The 20,939-nt window shown below is 33.2% G+C and overlaps 3 protein-coding genes across 3 annotated transcripts in view; 2 read left to right on the top strand and 1 right to left on the bottom strand.

Annotated features, from left to right (window-relative positions):
* The window catches only part of LOC138324790 (adhesion G protein-coupled receptor L3-like), a 36,479-nt gene extending 29,760 nt beyond the window's left edge, over positions 1-6,719 (top strand). The window contains exons 13-20 of the mRNA XM_069269939.1: positions 444-547; positions 780-882; positions 1,485-1,638; positions 1,853-1,919; positions 2,862-2,928; positions 3,236-3,330; positions 3,798-3,966; positions 4,526-6,719. Of these exons, the coding sequence (XP_069126040.1) occupies positions 444-547; positions 780-882; positions 1,485-1,638; positions 1,853-1,919; positions 2,862-2,928; positions 3,236-3,330; positions 3,798-3,966; positions 4,526-4,633 (867 nt within the window). The 3' untranslated portion in view covers positions 4,634-6,719. The remainder of the gene's footprint in view (positions 1-443; positions 548-779; positions 883-1,484; positions 1,639-1,852; positions 1,920-2,861; positions 2,929-3,235; positions 3,331-3,797; positions 3,967-4,525) is intronic.
* A 2,454-nt stretch (positions 6,720-9,173) lies between these two features.
* Positions 9,174-20,561, top strand: LOC138324789 (D-aspartate oxidase-like). The gene is made up of 10 exons (XM_069269938.1): positions 9,174-9,533; positions 11,060-11,168; positions 13,048-13,121; positions 13,837-13,902; positions 14,787-14,841; positions 15,025-15,126; positions 15,738-15,817; positions 17,180-17,297; positions 18,005-18,106; positions 19,547-20,561. The coding sequence occupies exons 1-10, from the start codon at positions 9,337-9,339 to the stop codon at positions 19,664-19,666; spliced, it is 1,023 nt and encodes a 340-aa protein (XP_069126039.1). The 5' UTR covers positions 9,174-9,336; the 3' UTR covers positions 19,667-20,561.
* LOC138324788 (receptor-type tyrosine-protein phosphatase epsilon-like) overlaps positions 18,860-20,939 on the bottom strand; it is a 37,527-nt gene continuing 35,447 nt past the window's right edge. Inside the window, exon 29 of the mRNA XM_069269937.1 lies at positions 18,860-20,323. Within this exon, the coding sequence (XP_069126038.1) occupies positions 20,234-20,323 (90 nt within the window). The 3' untranslated portion in view covers positions 18,860-20,233. The remainder of the gene's footprint in view (positions 20,324-20,939) is intronic.

Genomic DNA, 20,939 nt, shown 5'->3' with positions numbered 1-20,939 from the left:
TCTCAAGTAAAAAATTTCCAAACCCAAAGCAAATAAGCAGATAAAATAATAAAAAAGAATAAAAAAACATACTATATCAGATAATACGTAAATAAGGGATTATGTTTTTTTCATATTTGTATAACGGTAGTATAATGCCTTCTTATGTCTGCTGATGGGAATGAATTGTTTTCATTAATTTCCACCGATTTTGTACATTTGTATATGCGGTAGAATACAACCAATATATTCAAATCGTTTTTTAATAGTGTCAAGCAAAAGGCAAATAATCGGTCATTAAAAATAATTGAATGAATGCCTACAAATATGACAAGTATATACATGTATGTAACCGTAAAGCAAAATTGCTTTACTGAAATACCACAAACAATGGGAATACATTTTGATTTTGATTTCTTACTGACATGTTATAACATTCTCCATGTCATCCTTGGTTTCTACAGATGTCGAGCCATCATCACTCTGTCCTTCGCTACATCACTTTCGTAGGCTGCATCATTTCTCTTATCAGCCTCTTCACCAGTTGGCTCACATTCAACTGTCTCAGGTAGGCTTAATCCATAGATTGCCTCGGGGAAATATTACCTGATAAACAAATAGCAATGTTTCCATAATTTGTACATATAAATGTAAATTTATTAATGTTCTCTTAAATGCATGTTTAGTACATATACTTTGAAAACAAATCACAGCAAAATAAATACATATATTAAATATTTTAAGATTCCGAATGTGAATACTATCGACTTATAACTTAACTAAACATGTTTCTTTTACAGTCCTCTTCAAGGAGAGAGGAATTCCATCCATAAAAATCTGGTCTTTTCCCTGTTTGCTGCTGAGTTGACCTTCCTCGTTGGTGTCGACCAGACAGATAAACAGGTATTGTTGTTCACCTTGCCGAATATTTTCTTAAATTAATTTTTTTGCGCTTAGTTGATTGAAGCGTGATAAAAACTATAAAAAGATGCTATCAGTAAAATCACTATACATAAACATTATCTTGTTATGGGGAAGCCTCGGATTATAATATTTGTCATTTTGGACTTTAAAATCTTACGAAATACTTTAAAATCTGCCGATGACTTCAAGAATCTTGGGATGAACTGCTATAGTAATTATAGATTTTGTTATTCAAATATTATAGATATTATTATCTTCCCCGTAAGTACGCCATCTGATATTATTCTTGCCCTCAATCCGTCATTCGACTTAGGGTTTACCTCATTTTGAAGGCTAACACTAAGAAAAAATATCCATTTTGCCTTGTATGTATCTAAATCAAAATATTTCACAGAAGTATGTGTGACATCCAAATGTTGGATTAAGACCCAAAACATTATTCTTTATTTTGTTTTTGAATACCAGCTTTTGGATCTGGCCGTCTGCATTTATTCTTTGAAATAAACATTTCAAATTTTCTTGACAATTTGGTAATCGAACAAAAAAGGTTTAAATCAAATTTGATTATTGATCTCTTGTAGGTTTCATGCGCGGTTATCGCTCTTTTGCTTCACTTCTTCTTCCTGTGTGCGTTTACCTGGATGCTGATGGAGGCTGTTCAGATTGTCATCATGTTGGTCCAGGTATTCGACACAGCCAAGTCGAATCTCAAGTACTTTTATCTCGCTGGATACGGTAGGTACATTTTAATATTCAAATCAAAATGATTGTGTTATAGCAAGATGTCACTTACTGTACAATATTAATTTGTATCTTAAATCTCATTCAAATGTTAACCGTTCGCTTCATTATTTGCCTATTAAAGCTTACATATCTTTTCTAGACAGTAAAAATAGGTATCTCATTTGTAAAATTCTGAAAGCACTATATTTTTTTCCCCATCACCTAGGTATACCTATAGTTATCGTAGCTACGACGGCAGGGATAGACTTCACAGCCTACGGTACATACCAATAGTAAGTATACAGACTAGACATAATCACTAACAGTTTTATGGATAATCCTTTCTGAGGTGGATCAAACTTTAAAGGGACATGAACCTACATAAATTGTAAAATTGAGTAAAATACACATTTAAGACGTGTCAGATACCTTACTAAGTAAAATATATCAGCTATTGTGCAAATGTGTCAAAAAAATTATTATAATGGAAATTCCATCTTTCTGTATTTTGAACCGGCCCGGTCGAATTTTGCAGACTGCGCAGTGTGATAAAAATAGAAGCGTTGAACTTAAGTGACCTCCCAAAATGCACTGCATGAATTAAATGAACGTAAAGAAAATGGTGTCGAAAACGTGGGTGCAGCGAACACAAACGAATTTCGATAGAAAACGGATTACGACAAGAGTCAGTAACGTGCGCGATTGGGAAAGTCCGAATGAAAAGTCTCGTTTGACTTCTGACTTATCATTCAAGTACGCTAAATACAAATTGTTTTATTACCAATCTTAACCAATATGGCTTCTTCTTCATATGTCAACGATCGTAAATAAGAAAATCATCTTAAAATGTGGAAAACTAATAATCCTTGTCGTGTCATCAAGTTTGTTGTTCATTATAACCTCGCTTTCAACCAGCTTTCGTTTTGTGTTCCAAAAATAGAATATGACGGTCTATTTTTATCATTTTTGGTGTAGGTATTCCCCACGTTTTCCTGTTGTTTTAGATAACCATCCATTGTAATAAAATATTCAATAGACATCTGAAAACCATATCTAAGCATACAGAACAACTTATTTTAGGTTCATGCCCATTTAACCAAACGACAAAAACGTTCAACCAATGAGATCAACAAATTTAAAGAACAATATTTTACAGTGAACTTCATAGTCGGTCGATATTTTGGTTATTTTCCGACTAGAAACATTGTACTTATAATATGGATGTTTGTTTTTAGTTGCTGGTTGACGACGGATCGATACTTTATCTGGAGTTTTGCAGGACCAGTCGCTGCTATCCTAGTAGTGAGTAAATCTATTTAATACTTGAAACAACACATCATACTGACATTAACTATTCAACTATCGAATAAGTATATTTTGACTTTTTGTTTGAAGTGACTGAAAATCTGTTTACATTTCTACATCTTTTCAGTATGCATAATGAATATGGACAATTCACATTTAGCACAAAATAAATTCATTGTTACTTGAACAAAAAGACGAAACGAAAGAGTTCTAAATTATTCTGATTTATCCTACAATGTGATCGAAATATAATAATATTATCTTTAAATCTAAATCCCTTAACCATATTATTGCATTGTTTCAGGTAAATGCTGGAATTTTGACGTATGCAATGAGCACAGTCTGCCGTCATTCCGATTACGTGTTTTCAAGAGAAAAGGCAAATGCTGGAAATTTCAAGTAAGACCTCATTGTGATATTTTTGCGTTTCTGTATGTGTAATTGCAGTAAAATAGTAATTACAGCGATAATATTTGCATAAAAAATACCTGCTTCATAAGATTATTTTTCTAAGGCCCCGAATGACCAATTTTAACACAATGCAACCTGTATATAAAGACCGACCGCCTGACTAAAATAATATTTCATTATGTCCCTTGTGTGGCATTAATAGGCAAAATAAACTGTGATACATTAACACTGAACTTACAAAGATATGTTCAAACTCTCATCAGACAAGGTATTTTTTGCCATGGCTTTGTTTCAAGGCCTTAAAAATTTAGACGTTTAACAGATACGGTGTTTCATTTAATGTCTATATTTCGGGGCTTTAAAACGTTTGACAGACGCGGTGTTTCATTACGTTTTTGCTTTAGGGCTTTAAATCGTTTGGCAAACACGGTGTTTTAATTCGTACCTTTTTACAGGGCCTGGATCCAGGGTGCCTTTGCCTTAGAAGTTCTGCTCGGCCTTACCTGGGTGTTTGGATATTTCTTCCTTAACGAAGAGACAGTTGCAATGGCTTACATATTTACAGTACTGAACAGTCTCCAAGGACTTTTCATCTACATTTTCCATTGTCTACTCAATAAAAAGGTACACCACATTGAAGTTTTCCCAACATTATAACTGTTATTCTTTTTTCATTTTAAGAACAAAATATCAATATATATTTGTCTCTTGACTTATTATAAGCAATCACAGTTGTATTGTTTGATATGATGCTTTGCAATCTACAGTTTTGTTGTATGATACAAATGCTTATTTCAAAAGACATTCTCAAATAGTGTTGTACGATACAAATGTTTAATTTTATAAGACATTCTCAAATAAAGTTGTACGATACAAATGTTTTTATAAGCCATTCTCAAATAGTGTTGTACAATACAAATGTTTTTTTTATAAGCAATTCTCAAATAAAGTTGTACGATACAAATGGTATTTTTTTATAAACCATTCTCAAATAGTGTTGTACGATACAAATGTTTTTTTATAAGCCATTCTCAAATAGTGTTGTACGATACAAATGTTTTGTATAAGACATTCTCAAATAGTGTTGTATGATACAAATGTTTTATTTTATAAGATTTTCTCAAAAAGTGTAAGATTTTTCAATGAAATCCAAATGGTAACACGTATATAATTTATTTTACAGGTACGGAATGAATACAAAAAGCTGGTACACCTCAGCAAAAAGACACCTGTTCTCTCCTCAACGAAGTCAGCGTCTCTGCGCAAGAACGACGGATCCTATGCACTTTAGGGTATCTACATACGAAGGAGGTACTTCAGCTCAAAGGCAAATGACGTTAGCGTCTTTAGAGGGCGTCTGAATACAATCAGCGCCACAAACAGTTGACCAAGGTACCCGTAGTGAGAGAAATTTAGCATCTGGATGAAGAATTCAGAAAAATATTGAACGGATTGGATGCTAATGTAGCCAATATTGCCATCGTTGTTAGGCGGTGTTTATACGTGTATATTGCTAGAGACATAGTCATTCGAAGAACGAGGAACTGAATCCTGGATCGACTCCGGTTATTCTACAGCAGTGATGATATTTAACACTTCAATGTGGTTGTAATATTCAGAAATGGATAATTTGTGTTTGCAACCCACCTAGCATTTTTCAAATATTAGGAGATCATCAAGCGAAGAAACTACCTTTAAAGATGCTACAATATTATATCATTTGTAACTCTATGTATAAGATACATGCAATCATAATTAAACATTCGTATACAACTCCCAAAGCAAACGTTTTACATATGATCAGGCAGATAATTTTGACATTGAGTTATTTTGGTAGTACAAATAGGTTACTTAGTAACTATCACGTGACAAGTTAGGCGATAACTCAGTTTGATTGGATGGTGATGTACACATCAGTTAGTCGGTTAATTGGTATCTTCAAATGTTGAAAACTGATCATCAATATATTTTGTTACTATTGTCTGTCTACCGTTTGTGCTTTACCAATTTTTTTTAGCAATCTAGGGTTATTTACAAATTTCTTCTTTGCATATTACAGTTATTTCCCTTGTTGGTAAGTATTAATTGTGAGATCATCATTTAAGTGCGAAACTCACGTCGTTTTCTCCGAAAGGTATGATGTTACATTAGCATAATGCCGTCACAATCAATACCTACCTGCAAGGGCAGATAACTCAACACATACAGAATCATAATGTGCCAGGTTATGGTGGTGAAGGAAATGAACGAGTACCAGGAGATAATCCACCGATCAACGTTTACTACAGCCAGCATTTGGCATCTGTTCTACATGACTTTCTAGATGTGCACAGCAGGCATTCGGAAAGGCCCGATTGCTTTTTTCTTGCCATAAGTTTGAAAGAGTCCTGTTGTAATTATTTCAAGTTTCGGTTACTGAATTTGTTATGTAAATATATATTTTATATGTGTATGTGCCAGTCCGATACCCGTTGTGTTCGTCACAGTTTTTATTTTAGTTAGCTTTTGTTAGAACTTTATATACCTTTATACATCTACGATACATGTTTATTTTGTGATATCTCATCCTTGCTATATGTATGATTTCATCATTAACACTAGAAACTAAAGAATAACAATCTTTGAATGTTTGCAGTGTGCTTCAAGTTCATTTTCCCTAGTCTGTAGAATCTTGATATAAGTTTACATTTGCATTCTCATCTCGTTGACCGTTCCATGTTAAACACATATACTAAACAGTTAGCGTTTGTTTCGCATTGGATGAACCTAAACATTTCGGTATATAAACAATCAGATAACAACTTGATGGATAGACGCTCTCAAAGCAGATTACATCTAGTGATTTCCAAATGAATTACTTACTTTAAAATAAAAATGGTGTATTAAAAGGAAAAACACTAATCAAAGAGAAAATCACAATTAGACAAATTGTTAGACACCATGCCAATTTTTGTTTCTTTTTCTTTCTTTTTTAAGATACTGTTCTTTCTTTATTCTGCTTTAAAAATAAAAAAAACTTCAAAAGTTGGCTGATTTAGTTGAAATGTTTTTAAACGTAGTAATCCTTCATTAATTAAGTGGTTAATTTTTATTGCTTGTACATTTGATTGTATTTCAAGTCCATTGCCGGACATTCTCATATTTTTCTTTATAAATATTATATTTTAGCAAGAGCGAAACGTAATATGGTTTACGTAATAATGGTCAGACTTTGTCCAAAGAGTAATGTCAATAAAGTATTTCTGGCGAAATTATTATCAGGTCCTGATGAGTGCCCATTGTCATCCATACACTCATAACATACTTATGTATTTGAATGTCTCTAAGTGTGTTCAATGTAGATAAATGATGAATAAAATCGTTATTTTTGTAGATAACATTGTGTCTGTGTTATTTTTAATCTTAACATAATTTTGATACACACCATAGTCTATAAAGATAGAAATTTCTGCTTAGCGCTTAGAATAATGAAAGTGGAACGACTGGTTTGCCCGTTGTCAGTATACTACGTTCAGTGTATCTGTTTGCATTTCAATCACATAGCACTATAAAATGCAAAGGTTTCCATTATTGCAAAGAAACACAACATGAATATACCGCAGCCTCCCAAAACATACAGACATCCACATACACACAACTTATCTTTTACGGGGGATACCGTCCTTTAATGACGATTGCTGTTCATTCAACGTACCAACAATCAATAGAAAATATATTGTTGATCATTGATAAGGTACCTCAAGGACTTTTCATATGAACATTACGGTTACTTTCGGCGAATGCACGCCCGGACAATGCTCAATTTCATATACATCAGATTAAAGTGAATAGTCAGGCAAAGAAAACCAGTCTAAATGCGTTCATTGGCCTTCCAAAAGTTCTCACATATTAATACGACGGTCAAGGTCTGCTTACGTTTCCCAGTTCTGACCATTGAAATAAAGAAAAGGTGAAAGCATTGAAAGCGAGGCTGCGTAGTAATGTAACCACGGGCATAGTCAGCCGGGAGGACGTTTTAGGATTCCTATACTTTAAATTAATTTCTACGTGCGCAGACAGATTTTGACGAGAAATTTTATTTTTCTATTTCATAAGAAATTATTCTGGATACATTCACACCATTTTTACCGACTTTAGCCATCCTTGCCCGACTGTTCACTTTAATCTCGAAACTCCATTTGAATATCGTGAATATCACGACAGTGATAGTAACCTGTGGAGTATAGAGGATAGCTAAAGACATTTATATGTATTGGACATACATTGTATGTGTGCCATCACCGTTGCTTGGTTTGGGATATTTAAGTTTTGACCCGGGATCTACTATCTTACTGAACGGTTGTGCCTATGACACTGGACGATTAATTCACACATGTGACATTAGACTAACAACAGGCAAGCAATACAAAACTCGGGCGCTAAGCAGAAGCAGAAACTACAGTTTATTAGACTGTTACATGTTTTGGTTTTGAACCGTAAACGCGGAATATAAGTCAGTTCGGAGAGATGTATTGGTAATAAGAATAAGTTTTTGAAAGAAAAGGAAAGATGGAATTTTTCTGTCTAAATGTACCTTGGTTGTTTGTTTGTTTGTTTGTTTGTTTGTTTGATTGTTTGTTTGTTTGATTGTTTGTTTGTTTGTTTGTTTGTTTGTTTGATTGTTTGTTTGTTTGTGTTTTACGGCCAGTCGAAAACTAAGGTCATTTAGGGTCAAACTACAAATCATGCAGTAGTATCAAGGGCAGAAAATAAGTAATGCTTGTATCTAAAAAAAATTAGAATAAGACATTGGCAAGTAAGAACTAAACACCACAGACTGTAAATTCTGATTGTATAAAAAGATTGTAAGGGATAAAATAGTTTTGGCTAAAACACATGAGAAAACTCATGCACAATGTTGATGTAATGATAAAATGTTGAGTTTATACGATAATAAGATGGGAAAAAGTACCGCAATGATTGTTGATGTGTAGTATAAGAAAATAAGGTTTTTTAGGATCACCATTATCAAAAATAGATTAGATGATGTGGTAATTGGTTCATGACTGTACATACAGTCATTCGTACTTGAGTTAACAATATAGAAAAACTATCAACATGTTGTTATCATTGTCGCTGGTAGTTTCATGACTATCCATATTGTGGTTAACCAAAGTTGTAGAAGCAGCAAATCAACAAAACTGAAGAAAAACCCACCTTTTGTATATTATTATTCATTATAAAGATAAAAATGATATGTTGCACTAGTAATTAACATTAATTTCGACAGAAATGGTTACTGTGTTACTGTTAATGAGACCAAAATGCAATTCCTTATGAAATCCAAATGTTGCCATAAGTTGGCGAAAATATCGTAATGTGATGCTTTCTTCAGTGATCTATTGAATACCATAAGGTTTGATGAATTAAACTGTGGCTGTATGACAGTTGAGACGGTGGTCCTGATGAGTAGGAGGGGTGAGAGTGTGTCCGACAATACCCACGAAACCGGGAGGTGACCCTTGACCTTTTCACGTCCGTTCCGGGGATCAAACCTCGTCCAGCTAGCTTACACACCCGAATACCTTAAATACGTACAAATGTATAACTCTTAATTAACATGCATTGTAATCTGTTTTTATCTAATTGCCCCTTACGTAGATGATCGAATGGAACAATGGGATCCATGTAAGAATGGTACTTATTTTCAATGGTTTTATGTATAACATAACATGCATATGTATAGGTAGGTGTGTGTGTCCTAGCATTCATCTCTGTATATGACCTGCTGATCTCGAACACGCGTTATCTAGAACACGCTAAACCTAGGCTAGTATAAACTGTCCCTGTTTGAACAACATCGTATTATCTGTGTCACGGACGAGTCACGGCTGATATATAATGTAACGACCTAGACTGACAGAGATTTACCCAGTTAGTCGTGTTTGTCAACAGTCTGGTTACCATAACCTGTTTCTGTATTGACATTCCGACCATTGTAGTATATAGGTCACCATGCCTCCGTATAAAGTCTGTGTTGTCGGAGCGGGTGTCAGTGGTCTAGCAACAGCCGTCAGCATACAGCAGAAGTTGTCCTCAAAAGTGACTGTCACCATAGTAGCAGAGAAATACACCCCGGAAACAACATCGGATGGATCGGGAGGCTTTTGGGGGCCGCATCTAGTTAATCCGGAACAGGCTGATGATATCAAGTAAGATTAAGATTGAATGGTTAGTTTATTTAGTTATGAAATTATTGTAGTCAGAAGCTGACTATGCATGTCATGAAAATCTATCGCATGAGGTCCACTTGTGTACTTTTCATAACGTTTGCGTTAGAGATTGATATAGTCTAAATGTTCTGATCCACGTGTTCATTTAACTGTATACATGTACATATGTAGCAACATACATGTATATTTCAATCACGTATAACATATTCTATTTTCATGAACAGAAACTAGGTTTTTATATAGTATATAATATGCAGACGTCGTTTCGAATTTTTATTCCGTTTAATTACATGCATGTATTTACTTGAACAGATTTTTTTTTGTTATGAGACATAACGCAAAAATCTGTATGTACTGTTATTAAACCGTGAGAGTGCACTTTTTGTGTTCTATCGCCAAAACATGAAAAATGTATTCGAATTAATCCTTATAATCCAATTTACTTAAAGATAATATCTTCAAAATTATGAATTAACTTTTTTCAATGAAATCATTACGCCATTATCTCAGCTAATCAGAAGCGACGTTACAAACAGCGACGCCATTTTTTCATTTGTAATGTAAATTTTGAAGCCAATCAAAATGCTCGTTACAAATAAAATCAAATGATTGATTTATGTTTTCGCCAAGAAATAAGTAAAATGGATGTACTGATCTTCAAACAATGTCTGCATTAAGCACAGCTCTAACGTATGCGAGGCAAATGTATATTTAACCTTAAATGAGTGTTCATTTCATACTCATGTCAAGGTTTTGATTTTGCTCGCCAAGGCTTACATTTTCTTCTCCACGTTTTACTGCTAAACCGCGAAACAGTATGCCGAAATGAGACCCTTCGTTATTGTCTGAATTACTATAGAACAGCATCAATACTCAGGGTTCTGATCAACACATCTCTACACCTGGTACCCATCCTGGGCAAAGAACAAGGAATTAGTCCTTTGATACTCAAAGAGCAGGGGTCTTTGATCACACACAAAATCTGTCTGTGATTGGTCAAATGTTTTCCTGAGCTGCCTTCAATTTCACTATGATATAGTCCAGGGGCCCGGATGTAGAGATCGTAAGTGATCTACACCCCTGGATTAACCCATAGTAACACTGAAGGCAACAGAACAAAACAGGCAATTGAGTCCTTTGATGTTCATCAAAAGAGTCGTATAACAGTACACTGTGGTTGTGTGGCTTTGAAGTAGGGCGTCGCTCTCTCTGTAGTTATCAAAGGAAATTTTTGCAGGCCTGTGATTGGTTCAGATTTGTTCCCCTGAGCTGCCTTCCTTTTCACTATGAGATAATCAACGGCTGTTGTAATCGTAAGTGATCGGAACCCCTGGAGTATCGAGGATGATAAAATAGTTGTATAACGAGTAAACTATTTGTGTAGAATGATTGCTTTATTATTTCAAAAATTTGATGTTGTAGCTGATGGCGTCATCCAAATTTCAATATAAACATGCAGTTAGATTGCTTCAAATATTAAATAAGGTGTTTTTGTTCATTTTCAGTAAATGGGGAAACGAAACATTTAACTATATATTTGACCTGTTTCGTTCTGAAAATGGCGGTGAGGTTGGAGCTCAACTTGTTTCCGGATACTGCTTTTCTGACAGCGCTGTGAGTGCCAGTGACTGTTTTAGGGTTATCAATATATAATTGATTTGTAGAATGGTTGGAGATGTTAGTTTAAAAGCATTAAGTTGAACTTGAACAAATAAAGTGTCAAATTTTAAGAAGACATACCCCGTCGTATCCAAGATTTTTTTAAGTCATTTTAATTCCCTCTTTACTTACCTGGATAGTCCTATATAAATACTACCTGCATTAGAGGGTGACAGTGCCTAATGTCACCCCGAGGATATCACTGTCACCCGAGGCAAAAGTCTAGAAACAAAACTAGTTTTCAAGTATTTGCAATATATTGAAACATTTTCCCGACGAGTTCATAAAAACCAACATATAGCGCTTTGACGGTTAGCGAAAAGACGTGAACGGAAAGCTCCGTCCTTGATATGATATTTTTATTGATAAACAGACTAATTTTGCAAAACTATTACTAAATAGCTCCAGATAAATTTTGAAGCGTCGCTTCAAAAAACAAAGATGGCGTCGAAATAAGAAACGAGTGCGCATCTTTTTCGGGCGGTTGATATTTTGCACTGTCAAAAATACACTATCACCCGTTGCTAGGGGGTTGCTACGAATGTGTCTATTGTTTCCTATTGTTCTAATGTTACCTGCCGTGTGATAGTGTAAAATACCAAATATCTCTCGACCAATCAGAATGCAGGATTTTCACTTGAGGTATAATAAAACACATTACTGGACAAGTATCACATTTTTAGGCCTCTTGTTTTATACCTGGTCATGCAGAAATACATCTAAGTGTGAAATTTAAATAAAAAATAAAACGTGTGTATAATATCCGAACGTGAATGTTTTTCAGCGTGCCATGTCAGTTTTAATAATGGTATTCTTATTTCTATAATTAGAAAGTTAACAATTAAGATTATAACACAATCTTCATATTTATTCCTATCATTTATGAGGGTATTAACCATGAAGTGACAAATTATATTTTTTATGAAAATAAAAAATAATAAATTGTCATAAGTTGGCATGAGTCCGGATGGTTTCACATCCTCTTGAAATGATATGAAATCGCTCATAGATGACATGAAATCATCCCGAATGTGATTTTATATCCTTCATTGGAAGAACAGGTCCCTCGCAAAAGACGTTATATCACATACAATGGCGTATTCTCCATCGAAAATTCTACCATAGACCTTAATACACTTACCGGTATTGTCATTTTTCTCGCGATTGAATCCATACCTGCAGAATGTAAAGACAGCGCATGTATATGAGGCCAACGAGTAGCAAGGGATATGACAACAATGATAATATATCGTAATTGATAAGCACAGTGATTGTCAATCACAATTACTCTTATATACAATGTTTTATTATTTTAATATCTTCTTATGTTTTGATAGAAATCATTTTGTAGCTGTTGAGATATCATGTAATGTCTGAAAGATGTTCCACCGCTGACAAATGGTTTTTTTTTGTACCAAAAAACAGGAGCAGACAATTTAGTATTTTTCTTCAGTTACAAAAATTACTTACTTTCTGCATTAATTTTTAATATGTATTTGTTTGCGTCCAAGCTGTATAAGTTATCATGCAATGATACTGTACATAAATTGTCACATATATTTCCCGACTGTGAACTTGTTAATATTAAATCTGTGAAACCACACCTCCATTTTTATTTACATCTCAAATGTAGCGTAACGTAATCAACCATCGATTTTAAACAAATTTTCAAATTGGCACATGTTTTGTTTCTTCGGTAAAGTGCTAATGTTAATTTGTGAAAATGCATATTTCATACTTAAACTTGTGGCTATTTCTAACATATGACTTACAAACGAATCCTAGTAAGCATCATCCACAATTTGGTTGATAAACATTTTTTTATATTTAAAAGATACAATTTGTTGATAAATGCTTTGGAGTCCGTGAGCTGACGAAGGAAGAAACGGCTATCCACCCGGATAATAGGTAAGTACAATAATTTTTCATACGGCTACGTCATAAATATCGTAAAATACCTCAAGGTATTAATGACGTCATGCAATTGCCTCTGTAGACGAGAACGTCGCATTCTAGCCTTATTTAGCATCTCTCTTATATATAACAACCTGTTATGTGATAAACAGAATTTTACTCTTGTGGCTTTTTGATGTGAAATACATTAAAAACATTAAATAATTTGATATGCCATACGCTTAAAGGCTTGTGAAAAAATAAAAAATAAAATAAAAAAAAAACTGGTCTAAGATAATTCATAGCACAAATCAAATAGCCACATATCATAAACTGGATTGTCTGTCGTAGTTTTTCTACTCTCCGCTAGGCTTCGCTCCGAAAATACAATAGTATTTGTGAGCGCAGCCTAGCGGAGAAAACTGGTACTAAGGCAGGTAATCCAGTCGTTTATGAAGATAGTGCTAACTCTTCCGATACGCCTGGTTCCCTCGTACTGAACCTTTTTTAATCATGTTTAACCTTAACGTATAGCCAGGGATGATATTATCGCGGTTTCCGCGGACAATGCTATGATCACGAAAATGCGAAACATTACGAAATATTAGAACTATTGAAAGATTGGCCCGCATAAATGAGTAGGTATACGGTGCTTTATTTTCTCTGTCGGGTTTAGAACTATCATTTCCTCATTTGTATATGTTTTAAGTGATGTATTGTATCTTTTCAGGAAAGGACAAACTTTCACAACAGTGATGATTGACGTCAAAGCCTACCTGCCATGGCTCATGAAAAAGTGATGGTTATCTTTTCTTCTTTTTTAATGCATTTAGAATTTAGAATAGAAGTCGTCGACAGTTTTTATATGACATCATAACCTAATTACGAAAATGCCAACCTAAGTTAATCTTTCTTTAATATTGTCGTTAATAGATGAATTAGCAATTGGATTGAAATTGCATTGACATTGCTTAAAGATGCTCCACCGCTGACAAATGGTATTTTTTCAGATGATTTAGTATTTTTCTTCAGTTACAAAAGTTACTTACTTTACACCATTACCACCATTGGAAAGTTTGAGCTTCTGATTTTACTTCAAGTTAAAATCATGTAAAATAATTAATTGCATCCCGAAAAAAATTGCGCATGCACTATATCCTATATAGAATGAAGTACTGATTGCGCATGCACCAAAGGCAATATATATTATTTTATATCATTTTTTGTGTTAATTAGATATATATATACGCAATTAAACACCAATTATTGTTCAAATGATGAATGTCATTTATGCTCTGTCGGCGGTGGAGCATCTTTAAAATAAGTACTTGCCAGAGAATATTTTACACTTCCAATCTTAATTGAATACAGTAAAATTCTGTGTATGTCACTTACCATGTGTAAGTGCAAGATTGAAACAAAGGAAGTCATATCGATAATGCTACTGATTTACTCATCATTTAAGGATAATAAAATTGGGATAATTGAATTTAAAAAAGTGTAAACTAAGATGAATATTTCAGGGGATATCATTGTATTAAGATTGGATGTTATGATGTTGATGAAGATGTAAGAAGTCGAATTATCATATAATTATCTTAATTTAGCGTAAAATTTTGTTTGTTTTTTTGAGTTGGGAAGGTTATTTTCTGTTACAATAATGGATTTTTTTTATTTCAGATTTCAGTCAAACGGAGGAATAGTTCAGAAACGGAAAATATCATCACTTGATGAGGTAGATATACATGAACCTTCAATAAGATGGTGTCAGTCTTTGTCTGTCCGAAATGTTTAATTGTTTCAACAACTGCTATCGTTTCTTGACCGCGTATCTACAATTGAGAAACAAGAACATTGTTCTGTATTTTAACATTGTTCTGTATTTTACAGATATACGACATGCCACTTCTTTTTGTAGTTGTCTCCTTATTATAATGTTGTTGTCAATTGCACTGGCATTGGATCCTATGACCTGTTGGGTGACCACAACCTCCGGCCAGTGAGAGGTCAAGTTTTTAGGGTAAGACCATAAGGAATGCAAGATGTTATATCGCTACTACTTGAATCATTGGGTTTGTTAGCTCTAATGTTGCAGCTGTAATATTCCTTGATTTCTATGGTAACTCATATTAGTTGGATAGATTTAATAAGATAATATTATGATGGTCACTTATTATTTCTTACTTACTACTAACTAATTTGGCAGTTATAACCGCTATGATATTCCATTGTTTTTATCGTAACTCATGATGTAATTCCATTATTACCGTATAACCGGTTATTTTTTTCGTTGAGTTGATATTTTCTCAGACATGGCTTTGATTGCGAAAATTTCATCCGTGAGTTACTGAGACAGAACATCAAATATTTTCAAATATTTTGTCTCGAGCAAATATCCGGCTATATGATTCTTTACTCTCAATAACCAATCATGGAAAGATTACACATATCATTCACACTGGTGTACAATAGGGTATAAATAGCGGTATACTCAGTACTACAATATGTTATGTAAACCAAATTGATTCTATACCATTCTATACTTAATATTTTAAAAATATTCAAATTGCATTATATTCTTACTTATATTTCAATTATTGCAGTAACAATATTGGTGAATTACAAATACAGGTGCGTGCCCCTTGGATAAAGCACTTCTATGTGGACATAGAGGACTCCAATCCGGAAAACGAGATCTACATTCTTCCAGGGTAAATACTAACAAAATATTGCTGTACGCTGAATGGCTAGCATTGAAGGCCCACTACCTTTACGAAACAACAATTTAAAGTTTCTTAAAAACACCAATAACTGACGAAAATGTATAATAAAGGCCTGAGATGAGGTTTCAACACCAAATGAATGCGGAAGATTCCCTCCGTATATGTTACCAATGGAAATTTGTTTCGCTGTTTTGCCGTCTGACGCAGTAATAGTCAACTACCGCACGGTAATTAGGACGACAACGGGAAATATAAGACGACCCGCGTTATGAAAATTTGATTTATTTTGATTAAATTTTTCAGATGATGAAGATGAGCCTTTATAATCCTTTATTTACCTGTCATATTTCTATATAATTACACATTAAAAAAAAAACAAAAACAAAAGAATGGATTAACTGCTGCGCTCCCAGATAGGCTTTGCCTGAAATTATAAGCTAATAACTTAAGCGATTCTACACAATGATAAATTTATTTTTACATTTCAAAATTAAAAGCCGTTTGCGAAAGGTGGTAGGCCCTTAAACACGTGTTTATGTTAGAGTTTGTTGCAATCAATGAACTTTCCAAAACACGTAAGACATAAAAGAGAAAATAAATTTACGAATTAACATGTAACCTGTTTTCAAATGATAAAAAAATCGTTAAATATCTATTTTAAACATGATATTTTATTTTCATTTACTATCTGTCGTTAAACTGTTGTTATCATCCCTTGAAATGAAGGCTGGGTATTAGGTTTTAGTTGACGAGATGTCTCGTAGTTGAGGATAAGATTTCCATTTTTTTTTAAATCTATTAATTAATTTATTTATTTTTATAAAAAATAAGTCAAAAATGCTTCATAAATAGAAACATAAGGATTTATTCACCGGTATGTACAATAAATTACTTATATTTTCATTATTCATAAATATTATAAATATTAAGATTTGAGGCACTGGACATTACTATAACCATTATTACCTATTAGAGGCACAGCATCCTCGATACTCCAGGTGTTAATATCACTGTCGTTTAATCCACTTTTGGAATATGTCATAGAAAAACTGAAGGCTCTGCGTGCGACAACAGATGGGAAGATATAGTTTCGTCCTTTTATGTACATCAAAAGAATCGAGTAACGTTACACTGTGGTTGACTTTGATTGGTGTCACACTCTCTCCCCTGTTACCTTCGACGGAAGTCTCTGCTGGCCTGTGATTGGTCAGTGTTTTACTACTGAACTGTCTCCAGTTTTTCTATGAAATATTCTAGGATATGAACATAACGGATATAACGACAGTGATAGTAACTCCTGGAGTACCGAGGATGGACATATTGTGACTCCACCTTTGTCTTTGTATTCAGTGCACGTGAAGTAGTGCTGGGCGGTACTAGCCAGGTAGGAGACTGGAACACTCAGGTGGACAGTGGCGATCGTGATATGATATGGAATGGTTGCTGTAAACTTCTACCCAGCTTAAAGGTACACAACATACAACTTACTAAATATAGACTACTATAACATGAAATGATCTTTCGAAATCTGACTAAATATAGACTACTATAACATGAAATGATCTTTCGAAATCTTACTAAATATAGACTACTATAACATGAAATGATCTTTTGAAATCTTACTAAATATAGACTACTATACATGAAATGATCTTTCGAAATCTTACTAAATATAGACTACTATAACATGAAATGATCGTTAACATGAAATGATCTTTGGAAATCTGACTAAATATAGACTACTATAACATGAAATGATCTTTCGAAATCTACTATAGACTACTATAAGAAATGATCTTTCGAACTAGCTTTCGTACATTTGTATATTGGGGTTTTCAGATGATTTCGTGAGGATTGGCTTATGGGGAAGTGAATCCAACTATAAATATAAAACAAAGTTATTTGGTTTCATATTCGGATTTCTACTGTAACCAAGAAAACAACAAAATAAAAAACCTTTGTCATACAGTATTATAACTACATATGTGAAAAAAATGAAGAAAAATAATATGAAAATACGTAACAATGTCATAAAAACCATCTAATCAACTTACTAAACTTTACAACAATAAAAATCATTTTATTATATTTCGTCTTAAAATAACCTTTAAAGTAAAATACTGGTCACTTGGTATGATACAGTACGCATACGATTGTTTCCCTATCTATGTTCAGAAAGCTGAGATTCTGGAGGAGTGGGTTGGATTACGTCCACAGAGGACATTGATAAGAGTTGAAATCGACAAGGAACAAACCGGTAAAGACGGGAAAGCTGTGGTAAGTTTTTTTTAATGATTTATCCGATTTTCCGATCGAGTGATTAATTAAAGACATTTTATTACATAACTGACTTGTTCAGCCATGCCATAAGGCCATACCATAAATATAGTAACACGCACGTGTAATAACACTATTGTGACGTCAAAGTAATAATGTTGTCATAATCAACATATGACGTCGCATGATGGTCTCGGTAGACGGGAACGTCACATCCATCCAAATCTGTTTCGTTTCTCTACAAACATAATGGAATGTTCTGTCTATATTTCAACTTAAATTAGGTATGTGATCAGTAGCTAAGTGCAAGCAATATCTAAATTATTAAATTCGCCAAAAAGCTTGTGGCAAAGCAAATGATTAAATTTGTTTACCATAAATATAAAATTACATACTACATGTAGCTTCCCATGTAAGATCCTCTATTTCTTTACACCAGTTCCATAGATAGCTTATGCCTTTATACCAGATGATTTGGCAAAGGTTATGATACAGTTAGGACAATCTTAATTAATTTTGTGATTAGATTAGATTTTTAGCTTGTTACGATAAAAGTTATAAAATATCATTTCATTAATTCATTACAATTACGTAATATTTCTAAAGATATCATATGTTGATATGAATCACATGATGATTTCACCAAAGCAACTTAATTTAATTTAATTCAGTTAACTATATGGGTTAGTGGAAACGATTCAACATCAAAAGAAAATGGAAACATCAATAGTGATAAACAAACAAAAACATAAATACTTACGTATAAAATTTATATCAATTGGTTTTCAGTAAATCATGTATATTTGTACATTGCGAACAATTCATTTTCATAAATTTCAAATATCGCTGTGGAATGTTTAAATTGATATACAGAAAACTATAATTCCTATTGAAAACATATTATTGTTCCGTTGTACATTGTTGTATATACAGTAAAATGATATCATCATTTGACGATAAACATAATGAAAAAAGATGTATTTACATACCTTTGGCAATGACATGGATGGCATTAAAATTCACAAAAGATATAAATATTGCAATGACATGATGTAGTTCAGTAAAATATTAAAATGGCTTGTAATGTTTAGTCAGTCATACTGATGAATATGTGTGACGTTAGAACAGCCAAATTAATAAATAAAATATCTTAATTGTCCTTCTGGTCCCTTTTTAAACATATATTTATAAAAAAAAACGATACTTTCACTACATATAAACAATAATTTAATATATGTATATATAGGCCAATCAAGACATAGACATGAGAGGATATCATAGATAAAATACCACAAATTTAGAAAATTTAAAAAAAAATCGAATAATTATTCATAGTGACACATAATTGGTGTTGCGTGTCAGTATTTAAGTTTATCAATCAGTTGCATTGCTTTGCTCATATATTAACTATTAATTAATTAAATGATCATGTTTTTATAGATAGTTCACAATTACGGCCATGGTGGATCAGGTGTCACGCTTCACTGGGGTTGCGCACAGGAAGCTGCGCGGTTGGTTGAACATGCGTTACAGAATGCTGTCCCGAAGTCTAATTTGTAAATCCCAATAGCATGCTGTTACTCGTTGTGGATCTTGTGTAACAACCTCGATAAGTCAGCATGCAGAAGTTGGAAAATGGATACTACAAATTTTTAGTTTTAAATTTTTATATTTTATATAAATGTTATAAATACTCTTAAAGTTTTCCTTGGGTTGTTTGTTTCAGTTACAATCTATTGTAAACAACGATAAACATGATATTGACATTTAAATTGTTAAGTATCAAATTGCATTGATTATTGATTAAATAACCATACGATGCATAGAATAATAACAAATGTAAGAATAAGATGCAACATTTTACTTACTGATATGGAATTCAATTAACGTACAAGACGACGAGGATAAAAACATGAAACATATTCACAATACAACAGGTGAAATTATGACGTTATATAGTAAAATCAAGAGAATGGGGATTTTCGTAATCTTAACTTACGTGAGCGGTCATCATTAGAAATACCATATTTAGAATTTCAATTGTCACGTTTCTATTTCAAAGACAAAGATTATCTTCTGCATAAGGGTTAGAAGAGTTGAACTGGATGCACGTTCCATACATGCATATCAGTTTGCGGATGGTCCTTCATAATTCTGGTACTCTGACAATGAATCGATGTGCGCCTTCACCTCACGATTGCATGTTACGTAGCTTTCCTGAAATGAAGATATATAAAATTTCAATAATCATATAATTATTTTTTCTTTTGTTTTCATACTAAATCTTGCTTTCTGGTTGGCTGATTCATTTATATATTCAAACCACTATGGAAAAAAATCCGAGAATGACCCGAAAATCCGACGTAATCGTGACGTCTCAATAGATACACTGACGTTGCGTATTAATTTGAAAAAAAAAGAATCTCTTAAAAATAAATTGAATCGTACAGTTGAACGTGTTTTTGTTATCAAAAGAGCAATTATAAGCATTGATCTCACTATGTTTTGATTTTATTGGGTTATGAAAAAGGAAATTGTTAGATTCGCGGATTCATACGGTTTGCAAAAAAGTTTTTTTCATACCCCGATGAAATTAAACAACAGTGACATCAATGCTTATTATAAACCCTCTGAGATTGTTTAGTCGTGTCCATTCAATACGAATCTACTTCTACGTTTTTGATTTGATGCCAATAATCTACGAAAAAAATGTCACGCATTATTATTCTGTATACCAAAAGTGAAAATCAAATTTGAAACATCATACTTTCAATTATAAAAAAAAATCAACATATCGAAAGACACTATTTCTTTTTATATCAGAAATGGTAAA

The sequence above is a fragment of the Argopecten irradians genome, chromosome 6 (assembly GCF_041381155.1).
Source record: "Argopecten irradians isolate NY chromosome 6, Ai_NY, whole genome shotgun sequence".
In the NCBI taxonomy this organism is placed as follows: domain Eukaryota; kingdom Metazoa; phylum Mollusca; class Bivalvia; order Pectinida; family Pectinidae; genus Argopecten; species Argopecten irradians.
This window is presented reverse-complemented; position numbering and strand designations above follow the sequence as displayed.

Bases quoted from the DNA above. Each gene is read 5' to 3' on its own strand.
- LOC138324789 (XM_069269938.1), top strand. From the start codon at position 9,337: ATGCCTCCGTATAAAGTCTGTGTTGTCGGAGCGGGTGTCAGTGGTCTA. The intron at 9,534-11,059 runs GTAAGATTAAGA...GTTCATTTTCAG, and splicing joins GAACAGGCTGATGATATCAA to TAAATGGGGAAACGAAACAT. The intron at 13,903-14,786 runs GTGATGGTTATC...TTTTTATTTCAG, and splicing joins CTGCCATGGCTCATGAAAAA to ATTTCAGTCAAACGGAGGAA.